Here is a 16,274-nt window from a genome sequence, read left to right as displayed (position 1 = left end):
ACATAAAGACATAAACACCTGCAAAAAATTCAAGTCTGACTGTAATTGAGATTTCAGTGTTAGAGTTTGAATAAAGAGGGGGCACTTAAAGTTTCATTGGTACCTTGGCAGCAACAAAACGTCTAACTATAATCTGCAAAGCCTCATGGTTGTCGAGTCACGTCGAAATAAATGATGGGAGTCAGTTTTAAAGTACGCTATATGAGTATTCCACATAAAAATTATGTTATTCTCTAAGTCTGAATAAAGATTGTAGACTTCCAGTTAACACAAATACTTTATTCAATGGGTTTGTTCTGTTTCCAGAGCTTAACTAGATATAATGCAGTCAAGAGGTATGACCAGTGAAGCTAAGTGAAACTGCCTATGCTGAGCTGTCTCTGTCTGCTGCTGCTCACTAGCCCTGTGCTTCTGAAAGAGGCGGATCCTCCCTTGGGCTGGACCCTTTATACCCATCTCTGATGCTGCCCTCTAGTGATGCTGTGGCTGTTACATCTGTCTGTAGTCCCTGGTGTATGTGCAGATGTATGCACAGATGTACAGATCACTACAACACTAGCATAACATGAAAGGAGGCATGCTAGAATTAAACTACCTTTACATATCAGATGGAAACAGGCACACCTTATAGACCTTCTGCAGACTTCAGACCATCAGTCAGTCAGTTGCACATCACCGCAACTGGCCCCATACATGCAGCAGTGCCACTCTCACCAGCACCCTCTGCATTTCCGCCTCTGTCACCGTCTGTGCTAACAGAGGAACCTTCCTCAGTATCGTCAAACAGTTCACTGGTACATGGTTCAGCATGGCCAGTACTTCACCGCTCCTTACCTCCTGGAAAGAACCAAGTGTCCACAATAGCATTTCCTAAAGCAGAACTGTCTTTTTCTGGCAACCATCTAGTTATACCAGCATCGCATTTCTATTCTAGCATAACCATACTCTTCTCTTCAACTGAATACTCTGTGCCACCTCCTCTTGCTTGCTCACATCACACATTGGAATACGTGCAGCTGTGCTCAGGCTTACAAATTAGAAATTGTTATTGTATGCTGTGAAGTGTAGTCTTTTAAATTGACTGAAGACTAGCATTTGTGATTTTGGGAACGTCTGGAGGACGCCAAGATGGATTATCGACTCGGAGCTTCTGACTGAAGATGGTTGCAAATATTTCAGCCTTGTCTTTTGCACTGATGTACTGGGCTCCCATATTATTGAGGATGGGGATATTTGTGGAGCTTCCTCCCCTGTTAGTTGCTTAATTGTTCACAACCATTTACTGCTGGGGTGACAGGTCTGCTTTGATCTGCTCCATTGTTTCTGGGATTGCTTAGATCTGTCTATCTAGCCTTGGGTTTGGAGGAAGCCTGCATATTCCCGTTAAGTCTTTTAGCTTCTGTCAAGAGAGTCAACAGTTAATAATTTTTTCAGAACCGTCCTTCATTTTGGGTATGTTCCCATTTGTCATTTGTTTTTCTTGTTATGTAAGTGCCAGCAATCTTAAGATATTGTTAACTGATGGGATTGTACAGTAATCGACAAATGTGACTATTTACAGCTCATCTTATATGTTAGTAAATGATGTTACAGCAAGTAGACAGGTTATGTTGCAGTGGTTTTGTGCATCAATCACTTTGAAGATGTTCCAATGCTTTCAGTTATAAATTACATGTTAACATGTGCCCTACCTTAGCTCTAGACATTAATGATCTACACAGGTGAATTGGTTTTAAAAGGTGTTCCACTATTACAAACCAGAACAATAATGTAAATGGCATATTTGTACGAGCTTCAATTCATTATGTTTTTCTTTTTGTTTCCTGTGTCAGTTTGTTATCTTGTTACAAATTAATAATTCTAATTCAATATTTTCCCTCAGATTAAAAAGATAAACAGGAATTTTCCTGTGAACCAACAGGTAAGTTTGAACTTCTGGAAAAAAAAGATCACATTGATATATTTGCCAGATTCATGAAGCATCAAATGTGTTTTTATCTGTGGAGCAAAATGTCCTTGAAATAAAGGCTATTGAACGATCCTCTATGTAGATTAATTGCTAATGAATTCATTATCAATATTATTAATGAGGTTATTCAGGAGTTCAACAGCTTGGGCTGTGCCTCCAAGTATTCCCTTGGGTGCTGAATATTTTCTGCTGCTTTAAGTACAATACATTTATATTCTTTCGTGAGTTTAATTTTACTTGGAACAAAACTGGGGGTAAATGTATTCTTTTGATTCAGATTCAATGAATCCTATATTCAGGTTCTCTCAGTCAAACTTTTAAATTTAACCGGAGATTAATCGCTTGTACTCAAAGAGAACTGGATTATTTTGAGTGAAATGGCAAAGAAATTACTGATAAAAGCTAATGGAGATTAAATGTGACCTAATATATAGGTTCACAAGGGCCGCGGCCCCCCGGTGACCGGAAAATCCCGCCCAAATTCAATGGACCTTTACATAGAACATTACAGCGCAGTGCAGGCCCTTCGGCCCTCGATGTTGCGCCGACCTGTGAAACCACTCGAAAGCCCATCTACACTATTCCCTTATCATCCACATGTCTATCCAATTACCATTTGAATGCCCTTACTGTTGGCGAGTCCACTACTGTTGCAGGCATGGCATTCCATGCCCTTACTACTCTCTGAGCAACAAACCTACCTCTGACATCTGTCTTATATCTATCACCCCTCAATTTAAAGCTATACCCCCTCGTGCTAGACATCACCATCCGAGGAAAAAGGCTCCCACTGTCCACCCTGTCTAATCCTCCGATCATCTTGTATGCCTCAATTTAGTCACCTCTTAACCTTTTTCTCTCTAATGAAAACAGCCTCAAGTCCTTCAGCCTTTCGTCATAAGATCTTCCCTCCATACCAGGCAACATTCTGATAAATCTCCTCTGCACCCTTTCCAATGCTTCCACATCCTTCCTATAATGCGGCGACCAGAATTGCACGCAATACTCTGCGGCCGCACCAGAGTTTTGTACAGCTGCAACATGACCTCATGGCTCCGAAATTCAATCCATCCACCAATAAAAGCTAACACACCGTACGCCTTCTTAACAATGCTCTCAACCTGGGTGGCAACTTTCAGGGATCTATGTACATGGACACCGAGATCTCTCTGCTCATCCACACTGCCAAGAATCTTACCATTAGCCCAGTACTCTGTCTTCCTGTTATTCCTTCCAAAATGAATGACCTCACACTTTTCTGCATTAAACTCCATTTGCCACCTCTCAGCCCAGCGCTGCAGCTTATCTATGTCCCTTTGTAACTTGTAACATCCTTCCGCACTGTCCACAACTCCACCGACTTTAGTGTCATCTGCAAATTTACTCACCCATCCTTCTACGCCCTCCTCCAGGTCATTTATAAAAATGACAAACAGCAGTGACCCCAAAACAGATCCTTGTGGTACACCACTAGTACCTGGACTCCAGTCTGAACATTTCCCACCAACCACCACCCTTTGTCTTCTTCCAGCTAGCCAATTTCTGATCCAAACTGCTAAATCACCCTGAATCCCATGCCTCTGTATTTTCTGCAGTAGCCTACCGTGGGTAACCTTATCAAACGCTTTACTGAAATCCATATACACCACATCAACTGCTTTACCCTCATCCACCTGTTTGGTCACCTTCTCAAAGAACTCAATAAGGTTTGTGAGGCACGACCTACCCTTCACAAAACCGTGTTGACTATCTCTAATCAAATTATTCCTTTCCAGATGATTATACATCCTATCTCTGAAAACCTTTCCAAGATTTTGCCCTCAACAGAAGTAAGGCTCACTGGTCAATAGTTACCGGGGTTGTCTCTACTCCCCTTCAAGATCAAGGGGACAACATTTGCTATCCTCCAGTCAACTGGCACTATTCCTGTAGACAAAGATGACTTAAAGATCAAAGCCAAAGGCTCAGCAATCTCCTCCCTAGCTTCCCAGAGAATCCTAGGATAAATCCCATCCGGCCCACGGGACTTATCTATTTTCACATTTTCCAGAATTGCTAACACCTCCTCCTTATGAACCTCAAGCCCTTCTAGTCTAGTAGCCTGAATCTCAGTATTCTCCTCGACAACATTGTCTTTTTCCTGTGTGAATACTGATGAAAAATATTCATTTAGCACCTCTCCTATCTCCTCGGACTCCAAGCACAACTTCCCACTACTGTCCTTGACTGGCCCTACTCTAACCCTAGTCATTCTTTTATTCCTGACATATCTATAGAAAGCTTTAGGGTTATCCTTGATCCTACCTGCCAAAGACTTCTCATGTCCCCTCCTGGCTCTTCTTAGCTCTCTCTTTAGCTCCTTCCTAGCTAACTTGTAACTCGCGAGCGCCCTAACTGATCCTTCATGTCTCATCTTTACATAAGCCTCCTTCTTCCTCCTGACATGTGTTTCGACTGCTTTAGTAAACCATGGTTCCCTTGCTCGACCACATCCCCCTTGCCTGGCAGGTACATACTTATCAAGGACACACAGTAGCTGTTCCTTGAACAAGCTCCACATTTCCATTGTGCCCATCCCCTGCAGTTTTCCTCTCCACCCGATGCATCCTAAGCCTTGCCTCATCGCATCATAATTGCCTTTCCCCCAGATATAACTCCTGCCCTGCGGTATATACCTGCGTCAGCGTCCCGCCTGTGGCGATCTTGCAGTGGAAGAATGTTTGTAAATGTGTACACAGCGAGTGTTTCATGAGCAAAGTAGAGAAGGGAGTAGTGTGGGATTATAGTCTGAGAGGAGGCTGCCAACACATCTCATTGAGTGTAAGTACAAGGGTGCATTTTGAGATTGTTCGACTGGAGAGCGAACTACGTTATTGAAATCTTGGGTGAAATTCTCCGGTATCGGTGCGATGTCCGCCGACCGGCGCCAAAAACGGCGCAAATCAGTCGGGCATCGCGCCGCCACAAAGGTGCAGAATCCTCCACATCTTGGGGGGCCGAGCCCCAACCTTGAGAGGCTAGGCCTGCGGCGGACTAATTTCCGCCCCGCCAGCTGGCGCGGAAAGACATCTCTGGGCAGCGCATGCGCGGGAGCGTTAGTGGCCGCTCACGGCATCCCCGCGCATGCGCTGTGGTGGGAGTCTCTTCCGCCTCCGCCATGGTGGAGACCGTGGCGAAGGCGGAAGGAAAAGAGTGCCCCCACGGCACAGGCCCGCCCGCGGATCGGTGGGCCCCGATCGCAGGCCAGGCCACCGTGGGGGCACCCCCCGGGGCCTGATCGCCCCACGCCCCCCCCCAGGACCCCGGAGCCTGCCCACGCCGCCTTGTCCCGCCGGTAAGGTAGGTGGTTCAATCCACGCCGGCGGGACAGGCATTCTAGCAGCGGGACTTCGGCCCATCCGGGCCTGAGAATCGGGGGGGGGGGAGGCCCGCAAACGGGCGCGGCGCGATTCCCGCCCCTGCCGAATATCCGGTGCCGGTGAATTCGGGAACCGGCGGGGGCGGGATTCACACCAGCCCCCGGCGATTCTCCGACCCGGCGGGGGTTCGGAGAATCTCGCCCCTTATGTAGATCATTGAGGGTAGAGCACCAGCCAGTATTGATCAGTCTCCCTTCAAAAAACATTGATATTTCGTGTAGGTTTAGATAAGAGCTACAAGGACAGGCTCATTATTACAAGAACTTTCACAGAGGTGAACGTCCCCTCAGACTAAAAAGATGAAGGAAGGTCATGGTCTAATTATTTAAAATATGCAAAAAGACTGCTGAGAGATAAAGACAGATGACATAGCCTAAACAAAAACACAAAGTGGCAATAGAGACAAGAGATTAAAATTGTTTTCTCTCTGCATGTAGTGAATCTGACAGGCCGAAACCCAGCAAATGTACAAAATGGTTTGTTGATGAACTCCTTCCCATCAAAAGCTCGTTAATGATCTGACCAAAAATGCAAACAAAGGTTACAAGTCAAACAGTATAACTCTTTTGGAAGAGATAATCAAATACTTTGTTGAATATAATCACTTATTCTTGCTATGGACAAGAAATTGCCATTTGTGGAATGCTACTGCCCAGAGTTGAATATTGGAGAAATTTAAATGTTTACGTATCTTGTAGTTTTACTTTATTTACCACAGGGATCGATGTGAAATCATGCGGACCTTTCCCTCAGGCAACAAAATAAGTGGATTGAAGTTGATGGTAGATTAAAGTGTACATGGTCAGTGGAAGTAGTATGATTAATAGGGAGTAACTCCTCTTCCTGTTTTTTCCATTCATCAAGATATTTGGCTCCCAATTTCTCAATACAACCCATTGATCTGTTTATGTTTTAGTATTTTTTTCATTTAATTATAATATTGATATACTGTCAACATTTGTACAAAAGCCATCAATTTTATCTGGTGTAAATGGCCTGTAACCTTACAGAATGACAAATTTACAATAGTGTTTTATGTTCTTCTTGGGAGAACACTATTACAATTCTAAATCAAAGCATGGTTTTAAACAAAGGTATTGATCAAAACCTCCTGCCTATCATATAAGATTTACCTTCCAGAATCTTTATTAAGAGGAGTTGTAGGCAGTTTCAACAAATAGATGCGGAAGTTTAAGGAGAAGAACATTGTATGAGAAATACTTATTGTTTAAAGTAATCCCCCGATATTTATAAAAAAATATAGTTGTGAAAATATTTATTGTCTTTGAAAAAAACAGCAAATTATTGCCGTTTCAAGGAACAACAGCATTTGCATTCTTAAGAAAATTTACAATATATCTGAGCAGATCTGAATTAAAGAATCACAGAATTGTTATGTCGCAGAAGGAGGCCCACCGTGTCTCTCCAAATGAGCATCATGATTTTGTGCCATTCCCCTGCCTTTTCCCCGTACCCCTGCACGGTTTCTATTCAAGTAATCATCTAATTCCCTCATGAATGCCTCGATTGAAACTGCCTTTGCCACACTTCCAGGCAGTGCATTCCACACCTGAACCACTCGTTGTGTGAAAAGGCTTTTTCCTCACATTACATTTGCTTTGTTTAATAATTTGTTTACATTGGTGTCCTCACATTCTTGATCCTTTTATAAGCGGGAACAGTTTCTCCCTGTCTACTCTGCCCAGCTCCCTCATGATTTTGAACATCTCTATCAAATCGTAAAGAACATTAGTGAGCCGGATGAGTTTTATGCCAATTGCCGATGGTGCCATGGTCAACATTGCAGTTTTTTTTTGTTGAATTCAAATTTCACCATCTGCAATATTGAGATTCGAACTCGAGTCCCCACATCAATACCCGGGGTCACTAGATCACTAGTCCAGTGAAAAAAATCACTCGGCCACCTCCTCCCCCTGTACTACTACAACATCTCTGGATCTGTAAAGTCCTGGAATGATGTGGTACAAAAGAAGTAACACCCAGGATCACTTCAGATACTTTTACAATTGTTTTTGTTCAGCAGGTTTTTTTCTTTTGGATTAGCCTTTCATGGCATGTGAGTGCCATTGGTAAGGGCTGCATTGTTGCCCATCCAAATTGCCTTTGAACTGAGTAGCTTCCTAGGCTATATCAGGTGTCATTTAGGAGTGAACCACATTGCTGTGGACTGGAGTCACATGTAGACCAGACCAATCAAGGACAATAATGAACCAGATGGGCTTTCCCAACAATCAATGATAGCTTCATGATCACCAGCAGCTTTCCATTCCAGATTTTATTAACAAAACTTAAATTATACCAATTGCCAAGCTGGGCTTTGAACATTTGTTGCCAGCTCATTAGCCAGGGTCCCTGAATTATTTGGCCAGTGATATTACCACTTCCATGTACCAGCCACCTGAATTCACATTCTTGAAAGTGTATCCCTTACCCCATAGCAGAATGGTATGAGAGCCAGGACAAAGTGAATCTATAGTTCTGTCATTAAAATAAGTGATTGGTACAACTATGAAAAACATGTTTACTGTGATCAATACTAAATAATCATAAATGAATATTAAGTACCTTTAATAACATTTCCAATTAATTTGTTTCTAATCACTTTATTCAATTGTTAAATGCTCCATTTCACATGAAGTTTTATGTGCCCTCAAGTTCAATTTTTATCTACTAATACCCCATATACCATCACCTGCTCATGTTTTATGTCTAGAACTAACCTCCACCATATGATTTATCAATAGTATCACAGACAGAGTCAGCACAGAACTTAAACCCTTTACTGTCCATAATTAGTGTTGCCTTTGGAGAGGAAGATCGTGTTTCTTAGCCCCCAAAGTGTGTGGTCAATTTGAATAACCAGCAGCAAGCTTTCATGGGTTTCAATAAAGAGGAGTTTTTATTCACACATTCACTCTGAAAGTCTAAATGCTAAGTTAAACACACACACGTGGGGAAAATGTTGTTAAAAGAGTAGAACACTGTTACAAGTTGTAAACAAAAGAGTAGTTTATATTCCACATGTCTAACTCATTATAGTAATATTGGAACAGGAGTAGATCAGTGGCCCATCAAGCTTTCTCCACCATTCAAACAGATCATGGCTGATCATGTCGTGAGTTGAAAGATCTGGGCCAGGATTCTCCGCCGGCATGATTCTCCGTTATGCCGGCGCCCGGGGGTTTCCCGATGGCGTGGGGCTGCCCCACAATGGGAAACTACATTGACTGGCCAGTATAACGGAGAATCCCGCCAGCCGGTGGGGGCAGAAATGTGGTGCGGCGGGGCGGAGAATCCTGCCCCTGGAGTCAGATCTCAGGATTATTGTAGAATTCCCTCAAAGAAATGAATGCTCAACAGGTGACGAGGTTCAGCACTTATGGTTTCTATATCTAGAGATCCAACTTCTCAGGTTACATGAATTTACAAATCAGGCTGGGAGACTCTTTTTTTTAGATGCAGCCATCTCTAAATTTAAAAAGGCTTTTCTGTTCATGCCTTGATCTACAGCTGATTATGCTGTGATATTCTTTCCATGATGGCTGCTTCTTTCTTGTTCATAGGGATGATAAAGGATTTTGGTTACAGAAGCAATTTTTGATCATATGAGCAACTTCTATTGTCCACCTGGAATGGTTTAACATTGAAAACCATTTGCTATGGAACGATACTAGTTGATGGCTCTTCACATCCACTTCTGGTTGACTGATTTCCTGCAGTTTCCTTATGTTAAATTGCAAACTTTGAGATATGGGGTGGTTTTATGTGTGTGTTTCATGTGAAGGGACATGTAAAATAGGGTGTGTATCCAGCCCACCATCTTCACACCCACCCGCAAGCTCACCCTCAAAACACAGGAGTTGGACTGCTGCCGAGATTGACAGTCCACCCACCATAGGTAAATAAATAATTAATAATATGCTGCCCACACCATAACACAGTTGGAGTGGACAGTTGGGAGGGATTTGACAGGCTATTGTTATTTATTTTTCTTAAAAGGGCAGGCAGGAAGGGGTATTATCATTAGGGGGTGCCTTTTGCGCATTGGGGTACAGCCTCCCGAAGATGATAACCCCTCTTTCTTCCTACCCACCCACCTGCTCTCCAAAACCCACCACTCTCATGCCCCGTCCCCTTTCCCTAAGCTATACAAGCCCTCTCTTCCTAATATCCCGGACCTATCTCATTCTGAGGGCCACCCCCTGGGGACTAGTTGCAGTCTTGGCACTATTTAGCTAGTGGCCCTGCCAGGACTGCTGGCGATGCTGGCCAATCCAATTGGTTGGCAGCTCCCGAGGGTGGGACTCCTCTCCCAGTGAGGGGCAGAAGTCCCACTCTCCACTAATTTAACCCAACTCAACTGCAACATGTTATGGCTACGGGATAGGCGGGCATGGTGCATGTCAGATGCCTGCCATCGTTCCTTCCGGGGTCAAGGGTGGGGTGTGAAGGTATGAACTATTCGACCCACCATAAAATACAGCCCATGGAATGGACTGTGTATCCACCCCCCCCCCCCCCCCCCCCCCCCCACCCCCCCACACACACACACACCTCACCCCTGCACATAAAATGCAGCCCATGGAGTCTGGAAGTCCATTGATACTGAGTTTGGAGCAAATATTAAACAATGGCCGGCAGCACGATGGCACAATAGCTAGCACTGCTGCCTCACAGTGCCAGAGTCCTGGTTCAATTCCAGTCTTGGGTGACTGTGTGGAGCTTGCATGTTCTCCCCGTGTCTGCGTGGGTTTCCTCTGGGTGCTCTGGTTTCCTCCTACAGTCTAAAGATGTGCAGATTAGGTGGGTTGGTCGTGCTAAATTGCCCCTCAGTGCCCAGGGTTGTCCAGGTTCGGTGGGGTTATTGGGTTGCAGGGATAGAGTGGGGTTAGGATGCTCTTTCGGAGGGTCGGTACAGACTCGATGGGCCAAATGACCTCCTTTTACACCGTCGGGATTCTGTGACTGGCAGGTGTGAGTTCAACAGAGGGATGCTATCTGGGCATTCCCATTCAAAGTGGAGTCCCGCAACCCAGGTAACTTTCTGGAAGCTTGAGGTAGCCTGTGTTGAAGTTGCCAAGCTGGTGGCCATCCTAATCATCTTGTTCGAGTCCATTTTAAAAAAAAGATGGCTCCAGAAGCTTCCATATAAACACAGTGCATGTCTGAAGTCATGAATGCCCACACTAGATATGACAATAGTGTAAACAAAAAGATTCTCAAAAAGAATTTACTTTGTGACCATCCTAAAAACATTTGTAACTACCTTCCACCCAGCTATATTTTTAATGCAGGTGTCAGAAAATCCTCATTTTCTTTTTAATCACAGTTAAAGAACTTTGTCAAATGGCTGGCTACCAGAGCAGGCCAGAGGCTAGGAATCCTACGGCGAGTAATGTAACTCCTGACCCCCCACCCCCCCCCCCCCCCCCCCCCCACCCCCCCAAAAAACGCCTGTCCACCATGTACAAGGCACAAGTCAGGAGTGCAATGGAATACTCTCCACTTGCCTGGATGAGTGCTGCTCCAACAACACCCAAGAAGCTCGGCACCATTCAGGACAAAGCAATCCTTCCACAAATATTCAATCTCTCCACCACCGATGAACAGAGGCAGCCATGTCTACCATCTACACGATGCACTGCAGTAACTCACCAAGGTTCCTTAGACTGCACCTTCCAAACCCACGACCACTACAATCTAGAAGGACAATGTTATGTTCATGTGTTGTCTGGTAGGAATGATGCACAATAGAACATCTAGTTCTTGACTAGATTTTATTCTGAAACAAATGCTTGGTAAAGACTAATACTGATAAATTATCCTGGAGCTACTGCAAGTATGACTATCTATTAACATGACTAACTCCCAACTCCTTGAGGTACAGAATGACATGGTAAATTTACCCTGCCACCTGCTGGTCGGAGGTCATGTAAATGATTATATACAGGTCGTGTACATTATTATATACATGATTGCTTATGCACATCATTACAGACAAGAGCAGCAGTTCCTGGGAACCCCACCACCTGGAGGTTCCCCTCCAAGTCACTCACCACCCTGACTTGGAAATATTGTGCCGTTCCTTCATTGTCGCTGGGGCAAAATCCTGGAACTCTCTCCCGAACAGCATACTGGGTGTACTTATACCCCAGGGACTAAGCAGTTCAAGAACACAACTCACCACCACCTTCTAAGGGCAATTAGGGATGGGAAATAAATGCTGGCATAATCAGCTACGCCCACATCCCGTAAATGAATTTACAAAAACCTCCACCATTCAGCTCCTTAGTCCATGTTTGAATCAAGACTGTAATGAGGTCAGGAGCTGAATGACCCTGGTGGAATACAAACTGAGCATTTGTGAGCAGGTTATTGCTAAGTAAGTGTCATTTGATACCACTGTTGATGACTCCTTCCATCATTTTACTGATGTTGGAGAGTGGACTGATGGGGTAGTTAGCTGGATTGGGTTTGTCGTGTTTCTTGTGTACAGGATGCAACAAGTTAATTTTCCACTTTGCCAGGTAGATGCAAGTGTTGTAGCTGTGTGTGGGCAAGTTCCCGCTCAGTGCCTGGAAAGACCCAGTGGCATAAAGGTTCAGAGCATGGCCACCGGAAACAGGTATCCTCCTCCAAACCCCTACGGTGCCAGTTGCACCATCATCTGGCACAGGTGGCGCATGGTCCCCTGGTTAGCCAAAGTCTTTGGTGGCACAGGTGTTTCCTCAATGGGAAGGCACTGACAGTATTAATGTGACCTGATGCTGCGCCGCCTTCACACCTCCTCCTTGGCATTTTGGACAGCCGGCACTGGAGCCTTAACCACTAGCCCCTGCTTTTCTGAGAAAGGCTCCTCTTGTGCAGGGTCCTCCCTGAGCGGACTCTCTGCCCCCAGCCTCTGCGCGTCCATTCCCTCCGCTATGTTGCCTTCCACACTGCACCTCTGTCTCCATCTGTGAGTTGTACTGTGGAGCCTCTCTCCTTGCCTCCCATCCCTGTCAACAGGGGTACCAGTGGCTGCCACAACCCATGTCAGCGATAAGTCCTGCAGCACCTGTCCTGTTTCCTCAGTGTGACCTACTGTGGGTGCCCTCATTTGGTGGACCATGTGTTATCCCGCCAGCAAAGTGGCACCTGGTTGTGTGGTGCAGAGGGTCATTGTGTGCCATCAATCGTCTCCATGCTTGGAGGCCTGTGTGTGGACGTGTCCCACAGTTGGGAGTGAGTCAGGGAAGTGTGTGTCTGTTGGGAACATGGCTGCAGTGTGATGTGGGTCCTGGATGTGACACACCTTACCAGGGGCAGGATGGATGGGAGCATGGGCATACCGGACAGAAAATGCTTGTCGACAGCTTGTGGCCCTGCGGAGTGGGCTATCTAATAGTGTCACTGGTGAGGCCTCTACCCTGAGAGGGGCAGTGTGCCAGGGAGGGTGCCAAAGGCCATTGTGTATGGTGTCCTTAGTTTGGGGTGAGCTCTGCTTTTCCCCTGCTTCCTCTGCAGTGGGACTGCGCCTCTGATGAGTGCACTGAGGTGTGGCACACCTGGTGGGCTACTGATTGAGCTTGGCCATGCCCATCCCATTGATGGGCAGCTCGGGTCTGAGGGTTTCCAGAAGGGTGGCCTGGGTAGGCTTGCCAGGAGCCCTGTGAACATTTAGAGGACACAGTGAGCAGTCAGCAGGGTGAGCAGCCAGGGGCCAAAAGGGTGCTTTTGAAACAAACACTACAGCAGCGACAGTCTGAGCCAGGCCACACAGTTTCTGAGGGGGACACCCCAAATCCACAGAGGTGTCACCAAGTATCTTCCCGCTACTAATTCCCGCCCTGACAGCCACCCTCCACCAAGCACTACAATTTTTAACATTTTTAAAACTTTGACAACTTTCTCACTACCCCTCAGCAGTTATGGTGTCCACTCCCCATTTGTAAATTGCTGTAGTAAATCCCACCCCCATGACTTCTGCCTGAGAGGGGCGGAGCACGTGGAGGTCTGGAGCACACTGGATCAGATGCGCTAATGAGATGTAAATGCATGCAAATGGAGGTTTTGCATGCTGCCAGCAACGAGGGACTGGAGCATAGCACCTGAACCAGCACGGAGCACGGACCTCGATTTTGGCCAGATGCCCGGTTCTCCGCAGAATCGCAGTTCGTGTTTTCGGCGTCGCTAGGTGGAGAATTCTGCCCACTATGACTTGGATAACTCAACAAAGAGCCATATTCAAGTTTGCTACTGCCACAAAAATGGGTGGCATATTAAGTCATGCGGATGGGAGCTTAATATTATGAAGCGACATTGACAGTTTCAGTGGGTGGGCAAAGTGATGGGAGGTGGATTTCAATGATCAAAAGTGTGCAATCATCCATTTTGGAACTAAGAAAATAGATCTGTTAATGTTGTAAATTCTGAGAAGCAAATAGAACAGAGAACCCAAAGATATTTCAAGCTCCAGGTACCTAGGTAACTAAAATAAAGATACAAAAAGACTGGCAGCTGTTATGTCTAGAGGAATAGCATATAAAGAGGAGGATGTTTTGCTATAGTTTTACAAAGCCCTGGTTAGGCTACTTCTGAAAAACTGTGTTTGCTTCTGAGCACCACAATTTAGAAAGAATCGGTTGAATTGTACAAGCCTCCACAGTCCTCAACACCGCCCCCTCTCCCCCCACATGTCCTCCCCTAGCTAAAAGGTGTTGGGCAGGAGCCCATCCATGATCCAAATGGTGGTCTGACAGCAATTTGTTGCGGGGAGCAGGATTGATTGCTTTAAGGTGGAATTTCCACCCTTTCCTCAATGGGAGATAATTTATTAAAGTGCTGCCTTCATGAACAAGGACCACTTACAACGGCATGCAGTTATCAGTGCTGAGGAACTCAGGGTCTGGAGTCCTGCAGGGTCCTGACATGACTGAAGGGTTACAGATTTAAGAGGCCAGGGTGGGGGAGAGGTTTAAATGGTGAGGGGGAATGACCTTGGAGGAGGGTGGTGCCACTGATAGGGGCAGCATGGTGGTGCAGTGCTGCCTCACAGCACCAGGGACCTGTGTTCAATTCCGATCTTGGGTTACTGTGTTCTTCCCGCGTGTGCATGGGTTTCCTCCGGGTGCTACGGTTTCCTCCATAGTCCAAAGATGTGCTGGTAAGGTGGATTGGCCATGCTAAATTGCCCTTAGTGCTCAAAGGTTAGTTTGGGGAGTGGGCCTAGGGAGGACTCTCTTTGAATGGGTTGGTGCAGACTTGATGGGCCAAATGGCCTCCTTCTGCACTTTAGGGATTCTGTGATTCAATGATAAGCCCAGGAGCATGCAAAGGAGGTTTCCTCCCATTCCATACCTGACACCAGCCTACTCAGCTAAATTTGCTGGGCTTCCAGCATGGCATAAAGTATCAGTGGTGGTGGGATGAGGTCCTGAAGTGGCCATTAATTGGTCACTTAAGGGCCTCAATAGGCATCCCTTGGCCCCTATAACATTTTAAAATGTCAGAGGCTGGAAGGTACGCAGCAAGAATGCCGCCCTGCTGACTGCAATGCAACATTGAGGGAAAATTAACTCTTCTGTGGGTGAAATAATTTCTGACTTGCTATTAGCCCAACTCAAGACATCACGGGCGAAATTCTCCGTTATCGGCGGAAACTCCGCCGATCGGCGCAAAAAACGGCGCAAATCCCACTTGCGTCACGTCATAAAAATGGGCCGATAGTCTGCGGCCCGAAATGGGCTAGCAGCGACGTAACGGGATCCGCGCTTGCGCAGTGGTTCACGCCGTGCAGCGTCATACGCGCTGCACGGCGTGACGGCTCATAAGGCCGCGCAGCTCCCCCCCCACCCGACCGGAACAGCCGACCGCAACACCCGACTTGATGGCTGGCCGTCGCTCAGCCCCGAGGTTCGAGTCACGCGATGTGGAGGCGCTCCTGGATGCGGTGGAGCAGAGGAGGGACGCCCTGTATCCCGGGCACGGCCGCAGAGTTGCCCCACGCCACAGCCGGCGTCTGTGGAGGGAGGTGGCAGAGGCCGTCACCGCTGTGGCCCTGACACCACGGACAGGCACCCAGTGCCACAAGAAGGTGAACGACCTCGTCAGAGCAGGCAGGGTGAGCGTCCCCCATATCCCCCATATCCCCTCTCCCCCAAATCCCCCCCTCCCCCATATCCCCCATATCCCCCCTCCCCCATATCCCCCATATTCCCCCCTCCCCCATATCCCCCCCTCCCCCATATCCCCCATATTCCCCCCTCCCCCATATCCCCATATCCCCCCTCCCCCATATCCCCCCTCCCCCATATCCCCCCCTCCCACATATCCACCCTCCCCCATATCCCCCCTCCCCCATATCCCCCATATCCCCCCTCCCCCATATCCCCCCCTCCCCCATATCCCCCCTCCCCCATATCCCCCATATTCCCCCCTCCCCCATATCCCCCCTCCCCCATATCCCCCCTCCCCCATATCCCCCATATCCCCCCTCCCCCATATCCCCCCTCCCACATATCCCCCATATCCCCCCTCCCCCATATCCCCCATATCCCCCCTCCCCCATATCCCCCCTCCCCCATATCCCCCCTCCCACATATCCCCCATATTCCCCCCTCCCCCATATCCCCCCTCCCCCATATCCCCCATATCCCCCCTCCCCCATATCCCCCATATCCCCCCTCCCCCATATCCCCCATATCCCCCCTCCCCCATATCCCCCCTCCCCCATATCCCCCATATCCCCAAGTGAATCCAGCCCTAACCTTAACCTCTGCAATGCACGCGCAACCGATGGCGTGCATTCATATACCTGCCTAACACTGTTGCCTTTTACCCCTGCCACCACCCCCCCCCCCCCCCCCCCCCAGGAGAAGCGCGCA

General features: G+C 47.1%; 1 protein-coding gene across 1 annotated transcript in view; it reads left to right on the top strand.

Annotated features, from left to right (window-relative positions):
• The window catches only part of sntg1 (syntrophin, gamma 1), an 807,301-nt gene that overhangs the window by 688,646 nt on the left and 102,381 nt on the right, over nt 1-16,274 (top strand). The window contains exon 13 of the mRNA XM_072467795.1: nt 1,883-1,921. Coding sequence (XP_072323896.1) covers nt 1,883-1,921 — 39 coding nt within the window. The remainder of the gene's footprint in view (nt 1-1,882; nt 1,922-16,274) is intronic.

This window comes from Scyliorhinus torazame, chromosome 11, assembly GCF_047496885.1.
Source record: "Scyliorhinus torazame isolate Kashiwa2021f chromosome 11, sScyTor2.1, whole genome shotgun sequence".
NCBI classification, from domain to species: Eukaryota; Metazoa; Chordata; class Chondrichthyes; order Carcharhiniformes; family Scyliorhinidae; genus Scyliorhinus; species Scyliorhinus torazame.
The sequence above is the reverse complement of the archived record's forward strand: the minus strand, read 5'-3'. Positions and strand labels throughout refer to the sequence as shown.